The sequence below is a fragment of the Anser anser genome, assembly GCF_964211835.1.
Source record: "Anser anser genome assembly, chromosome: 1".
NCBI lineage: Eukaryota > Metazoa > Chordata > Aves > Anseriformes > Anatidae > Anser > Anser anser.
The window spans coordinates 105,795,710-105,815,748 of NC_139720.1; the positions used below are offsets into that span (position 1 = coordinate 105,795,710).

Consider the following 20,039-nt stretch of genomic DNA (forward strand, 5'->3'; position numbering starts at 1 on the left):
GCGGTAGCTGTTCGTGCAGAGGGTGATACAGCCGCAGTTGAGGCGGCGATGGCTCTGCAGTTCTCAGTGGCAGGAGGCGATCTCACAGCATGCCCCCCAGCATTTGGTGCTCGTGGGAAACATTTGGCAGCTGTGCTGCTTTCTCACCTTGGTAGGTGGTAACCTTCCTGGGAGAGGTACAACCTTACAACTTTGGTGTTTTCATCAGCTGAGTTCAGGGTTGCTGACGGGCCCACGGGGCTGCAGGCTCCTGCTCTCGTCATGTGGCCAGAGCCCGACTCGCTTGGGGCCGAGACGCGGGCGTCCTGCGTCTGAGAAGGGCGCCCTGGGCTGCGTAACGGGGCCGGATTACGTGTCTCCCCCTGGGCAGGCTGCCCGTGTTCGGGTTGTTTGTGTGGCAGGCAAGCTAGCCGTGAGGGGCTGGAATATGGGAGCTACACCTGCTTTGGCTAGCACTGAAAGTTTTAATGCCTCCTTCAGATGGAGAGTGGGGAGTAACCAGATTAGTTTACTGATCGTGTTTGCACCAACAGCTATGTACTTCGCAATAATTATATGGAGTGCCATCGAGTCACAGTTTCAGATATAATTGTATTGTTACATAATTAAAAAAGAAGTTCATAAAACCCGTCATATATCCGTAGTTACACCTTCCATATAGACTCCTGTGCAAAGACCAGTGACACAATTTTGCAAGCTCTCCTCAGAAAGGTACGTTGAATACCTTCCAATTTTAGGAATGCTCTGGTGGGTTTCGGTGGGAGTGTGTGGGCAGTTTTAATTATTATTACTTTGGTAGCTATGCAGTTTTTTGAATCTTGGACATTTTCATGTTACATTAGTATAATGTGCTATGGATCTGCACCTTCCTGAAACCTTTAGTAGTAGCTTAAAACGTGCTGCCTTCCAGAAAACCTTTCACAAATGTTCACTAATTTGATAGCGGTAGCAGGAGTTTACAGCTATACTATTATCATTATCGTGTGTTTGAAATAACATCTTTAAATATCTTTTGGTCCACACTTTGAAAGGAAAATACTACTTGAGAATATTTAAGGCTTATACATTTTTCTGTTAACCTTCTGTAATAGTTTAAAATATCTTCACTACTTCCTAAAGGGTCTTTAGGATAGCCCTAAGATAGTATTTACAGCTACTCTGAGCAGCAACTACAAAAGATGGCACAACCCAGCAGCTTCTATGAAAAGGTCAAAAATCAAATTACCCGAATTTCAAATTAGCAAAATATTTCACATTTTTTAAGAGTGCTTTGTAAAGATAAGTGGGAGGATAACAGAGCAATTGCTTTTCTTGCACTCTTATGGCTGGAAAGATATGTTAAGGGAGGAAGTAACATCCCTTCAATCCTGTGAGTTTTGTTAGTGTTCGTGGGCTTTTCTAACTGAAGATATAATGAAATCAGCAGGTTTGTCATGGTTGTGTTCTGATAATGAGCAAGGAAGAGAAGATTATTATAATGTTTATTTTCCATTCTGTTTTTGACTAAATCTTTTATTCCTGGCTGAAGAACATACCAAAGCTTCACCAGTTAGTTTATTCAATTAATTCGTGCAAATCTCAGCCCGTAACTTCAGTTATTTGAAGAGCTGGGCTGGGGGACAGAGTTCAGCCTCACGATCCTGGGCCTTGATAACCTGACCCAAACCAAGGCTGCCTTCTTGGGCCAGAGCTGACAGCGAGGTGTCCGAGCCGAGTGGTGCTTGCGGTGCTCCAGAAGTCACCCCAGCAGTGTCAGAGACAGGCAGCTACCCAGCACCCGGTGGGTGATTTTGGGGTTCCTCTGTGTTTTCCTGCTTTCTGTAGTGAAGAACTGATTTGCAGTGCCCAGCCCATCGTCTGTCTGGCAAAAGCTAGGAGCCGCGCGTGACATTCCTGATATTCCTCTGCAGAAAAAGTAAACAGAAAGCTTAACAGCAATGTCTTCTCTTGCATGTTTTCGTGTAGGAATACATTCCTTTAAAAGCCCGACTTCTTTGCTTTTGTTGTGACTTCTTGTACTTCACTTACGGTGGAGCAGGGCTATCAAAACTCTGAGTGATGGGGGAGTGTGTGTGAGGCTGTCTGTCTTGCCAGGACCTGGGCTGAGACAGGAAAGTCTTTCCTGCTTTCACTGAGTTGGAAAGATGTGCGAGAGCAGCTTTGCTGTTCTGGGAAACGAAAGTGTCCCGAGTGCTTTCACTTTCTCGTTCTCCTGCCCCAGCGAGCGTGGTTATGCAGGGTGGCGAAGATTGCATCGACTTAGAACAAAGTCTGTTTTTTTCATTCCTTTCCTTTTTTTTTTTTTTTTTTCCTTTAATGGCCGTGTTTAAACTTCCCTGCCAGAAACCCATGCCCGAGTTGGCAATGTGATGTTCTTCCGTCAGCAGTCAGGCACCTGTAACTCGAGGGGCTGAGCTTCTCACCAGGGGGCTGTTTTCTCCTCCCTGGGCTTGGCTGAGCAGCAATCCTGGGCAAGCAACACGCCAGGGCATTCGGACAGCAGCCCGGGAGAGGGTGTGGTGGCAACACAGCTTATGATTTGATGAATTCCGGCTAAACTTCCTTCATCTTCCTGTTAGGAAATAAAGGCTGCTTCTGTTAGGTGAGGTTTGCACCTCATCAGTTGGGGTGCTCTTGAAGAAGTCACTATCTGCCAAGAGTGGAAAATATTTGACTGGAGCGAACAGTAGTTTAACCAAGTTCAGAGAAATTAATGCAACTTGCACGTGACTTCTGCCAGAGGTGGTAGGGAGTCCGTTCATAGGGTACATGCAAAGTTCTGGTTAATGAGCGGTCAAGAGGAACTGCCAGTAAGTACCCTGAATCACAGTATTTAGTTGTGTAGAAACTAAGGGTAAAGTTAAAGCTTTTCTGATATACTTTTTTTTTTTTTTTAAATTATTGGATTATTAAAAAAAATACAAGAACATACAGTGACAAATTAGCTTAAAGCTGAGGCTGAGCTACTGAGATAGTTTATTGCTGAGTGGGATAGCGGGGGCATGCCTTGCATAATGGGAGGCTTTATGCAAAGCAAAGGGAAATATCCGGTTTTCTGCATCAGGTAGGCAAAGAGCATCTCTTAATATTTTTTGTGAACACTTGTAACTCTTAATTTGGCAACAGCGTGTTCCAAATGGTGTATCTCAGATTTTTTAAATATATTTATTACAGCATTAATAAAAGGCAATAAGTGTTGTCATAAACTGTGTTGTGCCAATGCATCTTAGCCCAAGTTGTAGGTAAAATAGAGAGCAGCCTTCATTTGTGCCATGCTGAGTGCAGCCACTGCCTAAAATGCTGCATTTTTTCAGCATTAAAATTTCTGCATCCTGATTGTATTGCAGGCTTTATGTTTCTTTAGGTCATCAAAACTTGCAATAGATTGACTAAGGACTCTGCAAACCATCATCGGAAAATATTCATGCAGCTTTCTGAGTGAGCCTGTCTGTACTGCCTCTTTGCCCGAAGTAACTATCCCAGTTTTTAGAAATGCATACGGGGAATGTAAATCTCACTCTCTGCACTGGGAGTGATTGAGGCACTCATGCTGCCTTCTACTGATAGCTGTGGGGCTGTATCCTCTGATAGAGGGGTGGTTTTAACGTAATAAACTATGTAGTAGTTCTCCTGGTGAATGTGGTGCAGAGTCTGTGGTTTTAGGCTTTAATAGGAATGTGAAGTTAAGCAACAATTTGAGTCAATAGTAACATTCCTGAGAAGTGCTGTGAAGAAACAGTTTGAACCTAAGGTAGTGAAAAGACAGACTGACACACAATTTCACGATTAAGACACTACAATAACATCAGGTGTCTGCAGCAAGCCTGGTGATTTCTTGTCTATGTAATTGTGGATTTGCTTTCCATATATTTAGTAACATCACTTATTCCAAGCATTGTAAAATTTTAATTTATTTAGACTCTTGCAATTTAAGAAGACTTTTTTCAAGTTAGGTATCATATTTGTTATTGTTTTCAAACTGTCCTTAGCTACATACTTTTGCTTTTCTTTGCTATAAATGGTTGAAATGTATGAGAATGTTGAAAGCCATCAGCAGGAGGGTTTTGCTGAAAGTGAATGTTATCTGTTGATGGGACTGTAACAGAAACAGCACTGTTGTGAGAGATGGCAACACTGAGTTGCCACAGTTTTAAGATAGCTCTCCTAAGTACAGGTGTTAGAGAGATGGAATCCGATGAATGTGCAATGTGAATAAGTTGAAGGCTGGAGTGCAACTAGGTTAGCTCTGGAAACAACACCTGACATCAATTTGGGTATGTAAAACATTTTTTAAAGCAGCAGAAATATCTGTATGCAAATTCTGATGATTTTTTTTCCAGAGGTGTGCTGCTTTAACTTAATGCTTTTGTTTACAGTAGGCGTCTGAATTATTTTGCCGAAAACCTTACATCCTGCATGACATTTGTTTTAACCTGTTTCTTATCCACAAATTGGCAACAGTGAAGTTTATCAAAGTTGTTTTCAAGTAAATGCAGACTATGCTTATAACATCCTTGAGTAACATTTTCTTAGCCATCAGGTGAAAGCACATACATTTATTCATGCTTTTGTTTCTTTTAAGCCTTACAGTAAGCACATGTAGACAAAATAATATATTTAATAGCAGCTTTTCAGAGAGCTAGTAGTGTTTTAAAGGCTTGATCCATAGCTATTTAATTGATCCCTATGTCTTGCCTCAGTCTAGGCAGAATTTTTGGAAATTAACGCATGTTATATAGTGACATTATATGTCTCTGTAGCTTCTTCCTACCAATTAATTTGTCAAAATTTCACTTGTGTTGTACCCCATAATCCATAGGGTTCCCTTTGATTTAAACAGGATGTTGACTTGTAATTAGCGTCTGAGACTTGGAAGTTTTGGATTGTGGACCGTGTAGCTATACTTGAAGCCATTTATTACTTTTGGTGAATAATTAATGATAGGCTTGAATTTGCACATGGTTTCTGTGGTAGCCGTTCTCACAGCTCTGCGAGTTCAAGAAAAGCGAGGTATCTGTCATGAAGACCTCTGTTCTTATACTCAAACCAAAAATGACTTTTCCAAATTTCAATAAAACTGCTTTTATGAGTTCATTTTGAGAAGTTGAATTTTACTGTGTTTTTGCTGTGGTAAGCCAGGATAAAAAGTGTTGTTTGGAAGCTGAACGTAGTACTCCTGTACATCCAGGTGTATGCTGCTTGAGTGCTTTAAAGTGAACAGCTGGAAGAGGATGGGTATGCACAGGCACCTGGCGTTCCTTGCTGAAGAGGAGGAGATGGTGAGAACAGACTCCTACTCTGCTTTCCTTTTGTGTTCAGTTTCATTTTATTAATGAAAGAGAAATTTCTTATGGGAACAAAATTCTTGGCAGTGAACTTTGTATTAAAAAACAGAACAAAACAAAAAAAGTGAAAAAAACACAACAAAACACTTTCCGAAGTGCATAGGTATAAGTGGCCTTAAACAACTGAATAGCATGTATTTTGTTGTATCCTAGACATCCTGTATTGTGACTGAGAAAGCGTTTCTTTACTTTGCTGACTTCAACTTTTGCTTTTTTTTTGTTTTGTATAGAATTATGATAAAATACATGAATGAAGCTTTTAAGCTTGTAAATATGATTAAAAAAAAAGTTAGCTTTTGAACTGCTTGTGGAGTTCCATTTTCCCGTCTTGGAATTATCTACTTTCTCATTTGTAAGCTTCTTTTCTTCAAATTTTGTTTTTGTTTCTCATGTAATTCCTCCAATGTTATATGGTCACGCTCTTTTCATTTAGAGACTTTCCCACTAGCGGTTTCTCTTCTTATGTTAGAGCCTTTTCATTATTTGGTGGTAGTCATCTGCAAGCTTGTTTGATTCAGGCACCTATGTTTATTGCTTTTTTTTTTTTTCTTTTAAACATGATACTGGAATTAAGCCTTCTCTTTACCTCTATATTCCTTTATTTGTTTGGAAGGCAAAGAAAAAAAAAGTCATCATCTTACTGGGAAGTTTTAAAAGTTCTCTCTATTCTTTCATGTGTTTTATGGGACTCAGCAAAAGGCACAGAACATCTCTTGTGACAACCATGGTTGAACCAAAATCACCTCTCACCTGAGGCTGACGGGGCTGCTGCGTTGGGTACTGGTCTGTTGGCCTACTGGATAACCTCTGGGCTTATTGATGCTAAAGATGGACAGATTTCCCTGCTCGTCACCGGTTCCGGCTCCTGTTACCTTGGCATGTTGCCTTGGAGCTTTCTCTAGGTCTGATTTAAAGACTGGTAACTGTGCCACCTACTTTCTAGTGCTGGTGGGGGTGTGTATGCAATGTACAGACTCTGCTGCGTTACTTGAGACCAGGGAAGGATTTTGCAGTTGCCTTCTGTCCCCAGCAAACAAGCTGAAGACTCTTTTGCTTTGTGACCTTTTGTGGAATAATTGTCAGAGGTGACTTAGAAATTAAACTTATATTCACATTTTAAAGAAAAGGTACAGCATTGAAGAAGCTTCCAGGGTAGAGTGTAGATGTATTCCATAGACGTTCCCTAGGCCTCCAACCTTAGATGTTGACCACACCGGGGGAACTTAATCTGCTGACTCTAAAAGGAACTGTATGGAGCGTGGTGTGGAGGCAGCACAGCCAGGCTCTGTGACAGGATGGGAACTTGTAGGTACATCAGAACTGATAAGCTGCATCTTTGCTACCCTGGGACAACAGCCTGTCATGTTTTTGACAAAATGCTGTCCTTTTGGTGAACTTTGCTCATTATAGTATCATTATAGTACCAAAACACACCTCCATCCCAAAAGCTACCCACCTCCAAGGTGTAAACACGTCTCAATGAGTTTACGCTTTAATTTTTTCTAGTCTATACCTTTAAAAGCAAAGCGAGAAAATTTCACACCAGTTGTAACAAAGGTATGTATGACTAGAGTCACTCAAGGTCTACCTGAAAGATAGGAAAGAATATAAATTAGTTTAAGGGAGAGAGGATGTTAGGCAAGATACCGTCGTGTAAGGGAAGATAAGCTTCTGACTTCTGGGACCAGTTGATTGGCTGAGCCTCTCTTTTCCCCCATCGGGACACCTTTGGGTAAAATCCGAACACTTGGTTATGCTAAGTGCCTCCCCGTGAAACTTAGGAATCTCTATAGAGTCGCTTTATATCTTTTAATGTGTTTGTAACCAGGCAGTGCTACTCATACTCTTGGTATTTGCACGTGCTTTGCAGACAGTGCATCTATCATCGGCATTCCAAAGAACCTGTGTATCTGTTGCTTTAATGAATTGCACTACTCGTTAATCTAGCCATGGCAGTTCTCATTGAATGCGACCAAACTCTTTAAGTGTGGCCGTGGTAGTTCATGGAACGCAATTAGACGGAGGGTGTGTTATGTTATTTGTGTATCCGTAATCGTGATAATTCAGTACCCTGAACGCGACCGGACTTATAATGACGAATTGGGCATCACTCCCAATTAATTTAACCTTTAACAAAACACCCTTGAATGGAAAATCATTGAAAATTTTGCTATTGATATCTCTATTTTTTGATGGGGAATGTGTTGACAATGATCTTGATAAGAAGGCAGTGTACTATTTTAGTTTTCCACGTTTAAAGTTATTTTTCAAAACAGTCAGCTCTTTAGAGTAGTCTTTCATACTCCTTTAGCTCAAGTCAGCCTACAAGGTTTGACTGTGTATGTGGTGATGCTGGGTGGCAGAGAGTCACTACTGGTGGTACTGCTATAACACCACTGAGACACAGGACTGGATTGCAACAAATGGCAGGTAGAAACCACAGCCGTCACCAGTTTCATGGGACCATATTCAGCTTTCTCCCTGGGGGCTGAGGCAAATGTGTATTTCAATATGACATAATTCAAAGTTCATTTAAAAAAATAAAAGTTTTTATTCTAGATTTTCTGTTTTCTTTCTCCTTGAAATAAACTGGCCCAGAAAATGTCAACTGTCTTCTGGGGAGAACACTGCTAAACTTGCTATTTCTTGGATTGTGAAGTAGTAAAATTATATGCTGATCCACGCTACAAATCTCAACACATCTTTAAATACTATAGTCTCTGTAGTGTTTTAGTGTTGCTTTAGTTCCAGTGTCATCTGCAGCTGTCCAGGTTGCTATTCCCTAATGAAGCTGCTCACTGCATGCCAGGGCATAGTGTCTGCTGGGGCTTCCGGGTACCTGACTTAAGAAAGGCTCTTCTGCAAGAGAAGGAGGCGCTGTTGGCAGGCCACAGCCTTGCAGGACACCTCTCAGGTAGCGCCCCAGGTTTTGGTTGACTTCATGTTATCAGTAGTCTCGTTCTTTTTCCCCCACAAGCTAACAAGGTGCGTCTCTTCAGGACTTCTTATAAAATGATTAGTATGGACAGGATAAGCTATGAAATTGCTCAACTGAATGCTGCAAACTGATGCTGCTGCATCTCTTTTCTGATGGGTTTCCATTTGCTAACGCAACTGCACCGAGACGCTGCGGGGAGGGAGCCGACCAGGCCGCAGCAGGAGCGGCCATGTTGCGGGTGCACCTCACGGTGCCCGCAGCCCTGTGGGGAGAGGCGGGGAGCAGCTGCTGTCAGATACCGTGGACTATTTGTAATAAAGACCGGTCTTAAAACAGTGCAGTTTGACTTCTGTTTAGGATTTTCATGCTGTCCTATTCTGAAAGCGGTGAGGTGGACTCTCTGGTGTTTAACAGCTGCAGTCAAAGGGATCTTTCTGGACTGGAGGGCCGAAGCCACGGAGCGGAGGGCAGCACGCAGCTTCAGTATGTGCAGGAGCGGGTCTTGGTGTGTGTGTCTGCCTGCTGTGCAGTTTTGCCCTGTAGAGCTACATCAGGAGTGTTTGATCACTGCAAGTGCTCTGCTGCTGTGCTAATTTTATATCCCCCTTTTGTTCGAGTAAGTTTTCAGCAGCAGTGCTGAAATAGGACAAAGATTACAAGAGGCTTTTTTCCCCCCTCAGCTTCTCTCACTCGATTAAAAATAGGATTAAAACAAAAGCAGAGAAACAATTGAATCTCATAAGGCTGTTGTTCCACAACAGTTTAATCCAGCCTAAATAGGCACAGCCTTGATCTTGTCCTCTCCCTCACGCCAGCTCTGGCTCTCACTAAGTCAGCAGGAAATTAATTAAAAACAAAGAGCAGCTTTCTGCCAGCGTAGCAAGAGCCTGGGCTGTCCTCCTGCCGCAGTTTCAGGCAAGTGTTGCTGGCTGAGAGGGAGGAGAGGACGGCACCTGGCTGCATCCGCGTGGGCTGACACTGCAGGGAACCACAACCTGGGAAGCACAGCTGCCTGTTCAGAAGCAGCTTGTGGTCTGACAGCGCCTTTAGACCTTGCTGTTTGCAGGTAGTGCAGAGCACAGGATCCTGCTGGTTTTAGCGTGCTTGCAGCTTCCAGAGTTTGTTTGTTTATTCCTAGAGTAGCTGTTGTCATTACCAGAATGGCAGAGTGAGAAGAAAAGACTAACCTGATGGTTTTTGACTGGGAACTCTTCCTTATTGTGCAGAGCAGAGTGTGAAATCATGACAGTTGTCTAGGAAAAAAATAATTAAAAACAAAAACAAAACAAACAAACAAAAAAACAAACCAACAACCATTGGAGTGGGCCAGCAGAACTGCCATGTTGGGTTGAGAGGTAGCTTTTAGCCTTTCAGTGACAATCAGATAATAAATGGGTGATGAGAGGACGGCGAAGTCTCCCAGACGTGAGCCAGAATAGCTTATGTTTGGCATGGGGGCTTGAACCGCAGTTGGGATGCAAAGAAAACATCTGAGCAGGAAGCTGAAAGTGTGAATCTCGGCAGCACTGTTTTAAACCTCAGAAAGACAAGGTTTCATGAATTCTTTATGCATTCAAATGGACACTTGTAATAGTTGGTACAGTAAAATATCCTGGGCGATAACTTTTTCTGTGAGGAGAAAGCCTGTATTTTAGTGACATTGTATGGGCAGACACCGTAAAAGTTCACATTTAGGCATGATGGTAAATGTCTATAAATGGAAGAAAAAAATTAAAAAGAACCTTTTACAACAGAAAGTGACCAGGAGTCATTGTAATAATAACAATTGCAACTAATATCTATATGAAGAGTTGGCTGTATGTCTGTCATCCTCTCTCTTCCTCCTTCTTTCTGTCTGTATAATGTCGCCTGTCATTGAGCCCATTGTTTTTTATTTGCTGTGGCTTGTATATACTGTTGGAAGCTCTCTTGATGCTGGGGTCTGAACACATTTGATGTGGGGTGGGGACGTGAACTGAAGTTCAGACATGCTGTCAGGAAGTGGCATTGCATTGCCTGTGGCTGGATTCCCAGGGGAATCTTTCTGAATTTTGCACATAGTTTGGAGATAACGTGTGCTTGTACTTTGAAAGACCCACCACTGGTAATTCTTATAACCCACGAGATTTTAATGGGAATAGAGAGATTTTTGCTAATTGTCACAGTTATTGGAGTGAGTAAGAATCAAAAGCAATTTTTGTGAGGAGGCAAGCTTTCACATGGCTATTTGATTGACTGCAAATTGAAATTTAACTTATACCTAGTTAAGTGAGTGTAAAGATTTCATTTGTGTACATTAGTTAATTCTTAGAGTTGATATTACTATGATAACAGCAGAGTGACAAGAAATAAAGCCATAGCTTGACAGTGTTTTGTTGGGAAATTCTTTCTCTTGTGCTGAGCCAGATGTGAAAAATGGTGATGGTGGTTTAAAACAGACCTCAAAACTCTCAATGATTTTATGTTTCTGACACCTTTCATGATTTCAGTGTAATACTAAGACTGCTGTCCTTGATTATAAGCCTGTCACTGAAGCTGGTTTATGAATAGTTATCAGTAAGAATCAGAAATGTGGAACTAAGCAATTCTTTGCGTGCTTCATTCAAGCAACAATGTTATAAACTAGTTCACAGACTACTTTTAAGAAAGAACTTTTGTTACATTTTTTTCTCGTTGTTACTTTCTTTTCATTTGGAGGATTGCTTTTTAAACCCTGGTACTTTGATGGAAATGGAACTGGCTCGAGAGTCATGCACATTTTTGTTGTGGTAGATCACACCATTTATTATCATATTGCTGTAAGCTGGTTTAAATGGCTTTGCTGCCTTTCTAGTCCTTACTCATGCTTTATCTTTTTAATGACTATACCTAATGCCTTCAGACACTGATTTATTTTTCTTATTATTTTACTGGGGAAAAATCCGTTGGTAATGTAAACTTAGTATGTTTAGCTGTAAGCCAGGTAGTAAAACAGTAGGGCAGTTGAGTTGGAATCTAGAACTGAGCTTCAGTACTTCTGTGGCCTAAGAGGAAACAATACAAAATCTACTACACAAGTTTGAGGAAATGTGTTTCTGTTGCTTTCTGAATGCAGGTGATGATTTGACTCGCATTTAAATTTCGTTGTTTTATAAATGTGTGTAAGTATCTGAGCCAGGTTTGCCCTGCACTTAATGTCAGTAAATAGAAACCAAACTCCTCAAGCAGCTCTTCAAAATCTCGTTTAAACAGTTTAAATATTATATAGCTTGAACTAAAATAAACGTAAATGTTATATGAAGAAAATAGTAAATGAGATTTTTGTTGGCCAATACGTGAGGCTCAGAACAGCGAATATTCACGTGAATGCGTACTCCATGTTGTGTGGAATCCTTAATGTCAAATCCTGAAATTCATTGCAAAGCCACTCATTAAAGTGTGTTCAGTTGAAGTAGTGCAGTTTTGTCACTGTTCATGGAAACCATAGAAATGTGGTGAGTATTCTGAGTGTAGTCTTATGATGAATACAGGCTATGTAACACTATGATTAAAAGGGATCCTGCCTTTAATTTGTCAGGGAGGACTGTATGCACATAAGTGATGCGCTCAAGCCTTTTCCCCCATTAAACTTTTTGTTTGATCCAGGCTGTGGTTGGTGTGTCCTTCTGCTTCCTTGAAGTAAGTTTGCTCGCAGTCCAGCACCCGGTGGATAACTGCCCATTTCGCACAAGCTGCTGCTGTAATTGGCAGTTTTGGCCGCCTTCGCAGCGCTGTCACAGGCTGAAAATTTGCAGTCTCTCTGCACATCCTTGTCTCTCTGCAGGTGACTTTTTTTCCAAGCCAAAGCTTGGGGTGAAGTTTGCATTTGCATGTGTATAAAAATAAAATTGTATTCATACCTACTTACATAGTAGATACAATGCCATGCGAGAGCTTTCTCTGTTTGTGACTGAACGAAAGGAAGCCCAGTTAGTAGATATCAGGCAAGGGAACCTAATTCCACCGTGTTTTAGCAAGGTGCTATAAGAATCACAATGGTCAGTGCCAGTGCAGTGATTTAACTTGGTCTTCGCACTAAAAAAATACTGCATTTTTAAATTTATGTGGATATGTATACACACTTTCAAATTTATATATTTATTCATGTGTCTGTTTGTTCTGTGTATACGCACACACAGAAAAGTCCTAAGGACAGTGATGGTAGGAACAGAGACATGCATTGTGGAGTCAGCTCTGCGTTACCCAGTGTTGAAACTTCGTCTCTTCATTGAAGGAGCTAGCTTTTGTTTGCCTGGATGGGACTTCACCAATAGCTTATTTAGATGACGCTTAATGTATCGGTGTTGCTGGAAGTCATGATGCTCAGCAGTGCTTGTGGGCCTTTTAACTGGTCCTGGTTAGTAATTGAGGGCCTTTGGTATGCTCGTACTTTTTCAAGTTTTCTGTTTTGTATTGTTTTTGGCAGAAACTTAAAGCCTGTATGCGGAGGATTGCATTCCTCTCATCTCTCAGTATTCTTCTCATTACTGCAACATCACATGATGAAACTAGCTGCTTAGCTACTTGTCTGCGGTCCGCACTGTTAGCAGGTCCTCTTCAGCTCAGGTCACATCAGAACAGTCTATAATATGAAATAGCTTCTGCAATCTCACTTGGCTTTCCTCCAGCAAATAGCTCTTTCAGATCAGCATTGCTTCGGAAAGTAAAGTAAGTAGGTTTTGTGCGGAGGGAAATGAGTCGAGATGCTGTTCTCAACGTTTGTGTTGGTTGTGTCGTTGTTTTATTTGTCCCTAGTAAAGTATTCATCCCTTGAGAAGGAAAGGGTTCATGTAGTTTGTTTTCGTTATGTATTTTTCTTTAAGTGGCCTATGTTGCGAGGCACTGTTTTCTCCTAGTAATGGTTGGGCCATCTCGTTTATTACTAAGCAGATGACTTCTTCTGTGCTTGGAAACTGGTGAGGGTTGTTTTATTTTCTAAGTTTTAAAGTGCTTGTGTTGAAAATACAAATATTTGGATGTTGCCACAAATAAAGCCAAAGCCTACACGTACTTCTTTGGAAGTTAAAGAAATGAGGAAATAAACAGATGAAAATGTGACTGTTTTTTTTTTTTTTCAAATTTATCTGCAGTATAATTCAGAATTAGTCAATTTATGAGATTTACATTATCCAAAAACACATTGAAAAGTTATCAGAGTTTACAGTGCTGTTGTGGAACTAATTTGGGCACGGTATCTTCCTAAGCAGATAATAGTGTAGATCCTTTTCTGCTCCACTAGCACTGGCACAGCTACTGAATGTGCTATTGTGTGAGGTTATAAACCAGATAATCTTAATTGGGCATTTCCTGAGAGGAAGGGAGGGATGGCTGAAAAAGGAAAGAATTGGAAATAAGGGCATGCATTCCTAATATATGAATTTGGCATTTCTCCAGGAAAACGGGAGAATTTCCTGTTAGTTAAGACCTTCCAAGAGCTGAAAGCTCCAGGATACATACCACGTACCTCGGAGAGGCAGAGGAAGGGGGAAGGCTGGGAACAGCTCGTGCAAGAAAGCCCTGGGGAACTGGATGCTGCGTTATGTGCTGGGATGGGGTTGTGGGCAGCTGCAGCTAGAGGCAGCTGTAGTAGCATCAGTAGACCTTGGTTGGCCATTGCCCAGCCAAGGACTTGGGTTACCCAGTGGCACTTGCACCAGCAGAGCCTGGTGGCACAGACCATGTCCTGGAGCCTTCTCAGAGCCCTTGGCCAAAAGCAGTTGAAGCTGATTGGAGCATGTGTGCGCGTGTCTTGTGTAGGCATGCAGCGGTACTTGTACACAGTGGGTATATGTGGAGTTCTTCCTAACTAAACTGCGGCATCTGTGCTATAGATAAACGATGTCAAAAGATTTACTGTCATGTAAATTTGAAACTCTGGGGGAGAGGACGGCCAACAGCAGTGGGTGTAGGCAAATAAGAGCTGAAAGAATGGAAGTGGGTTCCTTAGCACCAGTAGCTGTGCCTGGCTCTGCTGGAGTAATCGGTTGGATCTGTGTAAGAAGAGAGGGATTGGTTATTAGGTCGAGTTGAAGTGCAGTGAGTTCTGGTCCACAATTTGAGCCTCTACTAATGCAGGGTTGGAGAGAACATAGAACCAGGGAAGAGCTTTGCTGAAAAAAGGAAGCAACTGATTTATGTTAAGGCTGCTAGTTGTATATTGAATCTCCCCCACTGACCTGATTGCATTAACATATATTAATGTAGATGCTTCAGACACCTGCAAATGCTTGTATGCTGCTGCCTCTCTTATTTTTAAGCTGTAGCATGACCTCTGAGGTTCGGGGTGGTTTTAGTAAGCCTTTCGGTGAATGACGATCATTCTCATAGTATTCTTGGACATTTTAGGGTTTATATGCTGCAGTCACTTCAACTCAGACTAGCCCAAAACTCCATGAAGAGTAAAGCTTGTAGTGCAGACACAATCAGAAAGAGCATTAACAGGAGCAAGGAGGGGGGCTGTGTTTTATGTGGAGCTCTGGCCTCAGTATTCTGAGAGGTAACACCTGTGGTACCAGAGGGGCTGAAGCATTTAGCAGTTGCGATAGAAATTGATCTGCAAACTTCAGACACGGGTAGTAGTAAAATATATATATAAATGTTTAAATCATCCTATGTACCATAATAGTATGTTCTAAAGGAATGTAATTCAGAACAAAAAGCTTCACCCAATTGGGTGTCTTTGGCAGTCTAGTATAGATGCACTAAATTAAAGTGTAATATCAGATCTCTGAATATGGATACAATTGTGTTTCTTAAGCTTCTTATGTGAAAAGAAAAGCAAAAGGAAAATTTAATCTCATCCTCTGATGAATGAGGAAAGGGTCTGATCATTATTCATAGATAGTAATTGTCTGTACTGCCCCGAGTAATGAAAAGGAGCAGAATTACCTGTATTGATATAGTTCCATGGGTGATAACAGATCATCAGTACAACAGTAAATGAGAGTAATGGCGAAGTTAGAGATGCGGTTGCAGGAGAGATCTGTGTGCAGCGAGCACGATGCCGTTATGTCGGGTTTGAGAGGAGAGAATGATGAACGTGTGGCAGGGAAGGCCACCAGCCTGGTGCTGTGTTAAGGAGCATTCAGCTGCCTTACGCAGCTTGAGCTGTTTCCAAAGACCTGTTAGTTTCCATTTCAAGTATCAACGTAAAACACTGATGAGGTGCAAGCAATTTAAATTATACTTTTTAATATTTTTTTTCAGTTTCATTTTTATTTTTTCCTCCTCTTCCAGGAAGTGATATGTACCATTATTCTTCAACCTCTGTGTGATTTGAAACAACTCGATTAGAAATTAACGGCAGCTTGTCCACATTTAACCTGAAAGCCAGAAATATCTAAATCAAGTGTCTGTGGCCCCACAGCAGTTTAGCTCCCTGTAAGGTAATCAGGATAACTGTTAATTTTCCTCTCAATATCTGTCATTTGTAACTAGGATGTTTATGGATTCTTCGTGTTGTTTACTCAGTTACCAGTCAGAAATTTGTGAGCTGAGTGCCTAAACTTTTGGCCCTATATATATATTTAAGTATTGAAATAATCTCTTGATGAGGAAGGAGCATCTCTGGGCCTGGTTCTGATCTGTGAATTGCCTGTCCTTGGGAAGGGGGCTTCAAACCACAGCTTTGCACCAAAATATTGAAATCTGGATATCAGCTACAGAAGTCTAGGATTACATGGCACGGCTGTGCTCATAAATTATCAGCCAATATTTTGAACTGCTGTGAGATTGTTTGTTGGTAAACTGTCTCTTCTGCCTTTTCCCAGTCTCTGTGAGCAATGAATATCCTCCAGTCCTTTCACAGCCTTTCCAACTCTTACATGTATTGTGGAAGATACAGAAATTTGTTATAACTCAACATTGTAATTTATTTTGCAACTATTTTCTATTTTAGTAGCTGTCATGTTGGTAGCTAATAGAAAAAGAAATCAGTTCTGCTGCCATGCTCTGCCCTTGAATTGCTCCTACCAGTTTTAATGCTGTTGTAATTACTTTTCCCAAATATTCTTTCTTCTTTTTTCTTTGCTTCTTGCCAGACCCGGGGGCAGGAAAGCAACTTTAGAGGGGAGACAAGTCCTGCCTTTGTACAGTGCTGTGAAATGTGTGGCATATACAAACGGGGGGACGGGGTAGAGCAGGATTTTGTTTGCCTGCATCCCTTCACTTTCCTCGTGCCAGTAGCAGGGCTTTTAAAAAGGAAAAGAAGAAAAGCAAATTGGATTGTTAGCAGTGTCCCTTAGGATCATAAATGAAGGGAGGATTGTGTATGTAATTCATAAACATCCTGAACTATACGCCTTCTATTTCAACTTATTAGGGCATGAAGTAGTGCCTGCCAGGTTAATTTCACACTGGGGAATTCAGCATTCATGCAGCTCTTAATTTCCTCCTCTATACAAAGCTGTGATAAGGAGAGAATAAGGCTATTTGGATATTTCGTTCCAAATAACTCAGTTTAAAGAAAAGTATTTTAGAAGTGGTCGCAAGACAATAATTGTATTTTTTTTTTTTTTAATGGAATTTGGAGAGCAACATGAGAACATTTATTTGTCACTGATAGGAAACATGCTTTTTGTTGAGCAAACAAAACCCTGTATTTTACAAAATCTTTTCTTTTATAGATGAAATTACTGTTTTGAGTTCAGGATGTGGTAGGCAAACAACAGAAAAAGAAAAACCACTTGCAAATACCACCAAGCTTTTCTCCTTTTCCTGTCTTCCAAAGGAAGAATGGAATTGTTTAGTTTGGAACAATGGACGATCCTCTATGTTTTCATGGTTTTAATTGTTAGGATGCTTTTAATGGTTAAGTGAAGTTCAAGGATTATCCCAGCCTAGTGCCTATTTTTGCTTCCGTGATGTGATATCTGAACATGAGTGGAGGGAGTCAGCTGTTGGCTGTAAACAGGGGTGGGAACAGTTTTGTTTAAAAACAGAGCAAAACAAAAGCTCAAAATTCACATGAAGTGAATGTTGAAGAGATGCTTAACCTCTTGCTCTTTCTAACTACAAGCATTACTTGAAGCTCAGACACGGACACTGACTGATTTTCAGTTTGTGAGAGTTGGTTTCAGCTGGTCTCGGAAGGTGGTTAAGATGGACTCCTAATGTTTTGCTTTAGTCTTTTTCTTAAAAAGCAATACTTTTATAGTATTTCTTCTAAAGCACAGAGATATTCAGTGAAGATGACTTTCTGAGTTTTGAAGTTTGAATGGCTGGGAACTGTGTATGTTAAGGAAATGCTGGGGTTGAGAGTAATTGGGAGTTGAATAAATTGGTTTTGACAGGAGTTCAGTAAATTATTTCCTCTACTGCCACTGAAGACCAAGTTAGAATTTCATTTGTTTAGGAGGGCTAATTGTGGCTTTATGTAGACTCTTTATACCGATGTTGTATAAGCTCACTCATCATTTGTAAAAACAAACAAACTCCATCAAATTTGAGAATTAAAAGTGCTCAAGTTGCAGGAACTAAACCAAATTTGAATAATACAGTCTCTCCCCCCTTGGTGGTACATAAAGCGTATACAGAGATGTTTGTAGAGAAGCAGGCTCGTCAGTAGCAGTGGTTTTGCTGTAATTTGGCTCTTACCTTATTTTTCATCTGTTCCTGTTTTTAGCACCAGCAGACGTTTTTGAATCAGCTGAGGGAGATCACTGGTATCAATGACATCCAGGTACTACAACAGGCACTGAAGGTAAGACGGATGTTGGGAAGCGTCTGTCTTGTAGCTGAATGTGTACCTCTTGTCATTAACTAATTGTGAAAGCCGTAGAGCCGCATCCTTTCTTTACTTCTCTCCTTACCTAGCTTGAATTATTTTTAGATGTATTTTAGGGGAAAAAAACTATTAATGATGGCTTGTTCACTTTAGAAGCAAGCCTGATCTGTTTTGATACTGAGATAAAAATTAATCTGGTGATCAAACATGAAAAGACAGGAATGGTATGACTTGCCTGGAAGGTAACCTTTGGCTCAAGTGTTTGATGTACTTTGATGCTAGTACAGCTGGTTGACACCTGATGACTTAAGCTCTTTAATTGTTTTGTTATCAAGGTGTAGCAAAGTTTTCTAGCATGGACAGGTCCTGCTCAGCGTACAGAACAAAGAACATCTGAACTTGTCACTCTTTGCTAATCTGGCATTGTTTCTCTGTTTCTGCAACCATCATAAATTTTCACAGCCCAAGAGAGTTTTGATGCAAGTAAAGACCAGCAGATTTCTCTGTGATCTGTTTCCCTAAACAGATATAAATAAAAATCCACTGTATCCAACAGGCGGACCTCTTTAGCCATTTAAAAATAGAAAATGAGCATTTAGTCAATTTAAACCATGTATATATTTATTGCTTTTGATTGAGCTTAAGTCATGCACACAACTGCCCTTCAAAAAGTCAATATTTCTGGCCTTAAAATTGAAATGGCAGATTTTTGGAGGAATATGATTAACTGTTGTTGAAGTCTGTGAGAGTGTGGTCATTATGGAAGTTAATGGGTTGACCTACGCTACAGTATCTTTATGTTTTTCTGTTATAGGTGGTGTTCTATTGAAGAAAATTTTTATAAGCTATTTTGTTTAGAAATAGTGAAATTTGCAGAACGTACAAGCTTGGAAGTTTTCTTTTCTTACCAGTATTTCACCTGAAAATATGATATGTCATTGATCTAATAAGTTGCTTGAAATGTTGTCCTTTATTGTTGACAAGAAAGGAAAAAAAAAAGGGAGTGAGGGAACTCTCACTTCTTGTGTTTTTGTTTGTTTGGTGGCTAAAGGACAGCAATGGTAATTTGGAGTTGGCTGTGGCTTTCCTCACTGCGAAGAATGCCAAGGTGCCCCAGCAAGAGGAGGCAACTTACTATCAGACAGCACTTCCTGGAAATGACAGATACATCAGTGTGGGCAGCCAGGCAGACACGAGTAGGTATTTTTTCATTTCGTAAGGTCAGTTTAAAGGCAAGGAAACTAAAAACTTGCCTGTAAGATCACTGTTAATCTTGACTGATAATTCTTACTTAACACTTTTTAGAGTATTACTATCTTTCTTTACTTACTTCAACTTTTTTTTCCCCTTTTTTAAAATTTGAGCTATATTTTAAGTATTACCTTTAAATGTACTTATGGTACTGATCAGAGGGTGAGGGTGAATAACTAGGTTTTCAGTCTTTTTTTTTTTTTTCCTTCTCCCTTCCCCTCCCTGTTATAGGATTTATTTGTGGGTTTTGCATTACATAACTAAAGGCAATAGCTGGATAGCCTGACAGTCAAAAAAAATGTTTTTGAGAAGAGTCTATGAACGTGTGTCTTAATATACTTAAGAGTAGCTTCTCCCTAAAAGAGGTGACTTTGCCAGAGGGACAGGTGAGAGGTTAGCATTTTGTAGTGAAAGAGTAGGTGTTCAATATGTGAAATTAATATTAAAGTACTTAATTTAAAACAATTTTACCTAGTTGATATGGGAGGTCCCACAAACCTATATTTGTCTGAGTCTTGCAGGTTGAAATAAATATTGCAGATTGAAATACATACAATAAATAAATAAGGGAAATTAAAAAAATCAAAGGAAGTTTTGCAGATGGATTTTAAAAATTTGAGTTGCTTGATGCTGTATTTCCTTTCCAAGATTCTAAACCTCGTCATACAGTCTTTTTAGTTAAAATATATATTAATCCTTTGGCTATGTGTGGTGTATATGTAGCTTTTATGAAGTTAGCAGAATTACTTAGCTTCAGGCACAG

At 40.5% G+C, this 20,039-nt stretch overlaps 1 protein-coding gene across 4 annotated transcripts in view; it reads left to right on the top strand.

Annotated features, from left to right (window-relative positions):
* USP25 (ubiquitin specific peptidase 25) overlaps positions 1 to 20,039 on the top strand; it is a 92,670-nt gene that overhangs the window by 3,120 nt on the left and 69,511 nt on the right. For 3 of the 4 annotated variants that reach the window (XM_083821044.1, XM_083821045.1, XM_083821047.1), the window contains exons 2-3: positions 17,924 to 18,001; positions 19,077 to 19,221. In XM_083821044.1, coding sequence (XP_083677170.1) covers positions 17,924 to 18,001; positions 19,077 to 19,221 — 223 coding nt within the window. Of the gene's footprint in view, positions 1 to 15,537; positions 15,687 to 17,923; positions 18,002 to 19,076; positions 19,222 to 20,039 lie in introns of all 4 variants that reach the window. The other variant, XM_083821046.1, reaches the window with a different exon arrangement.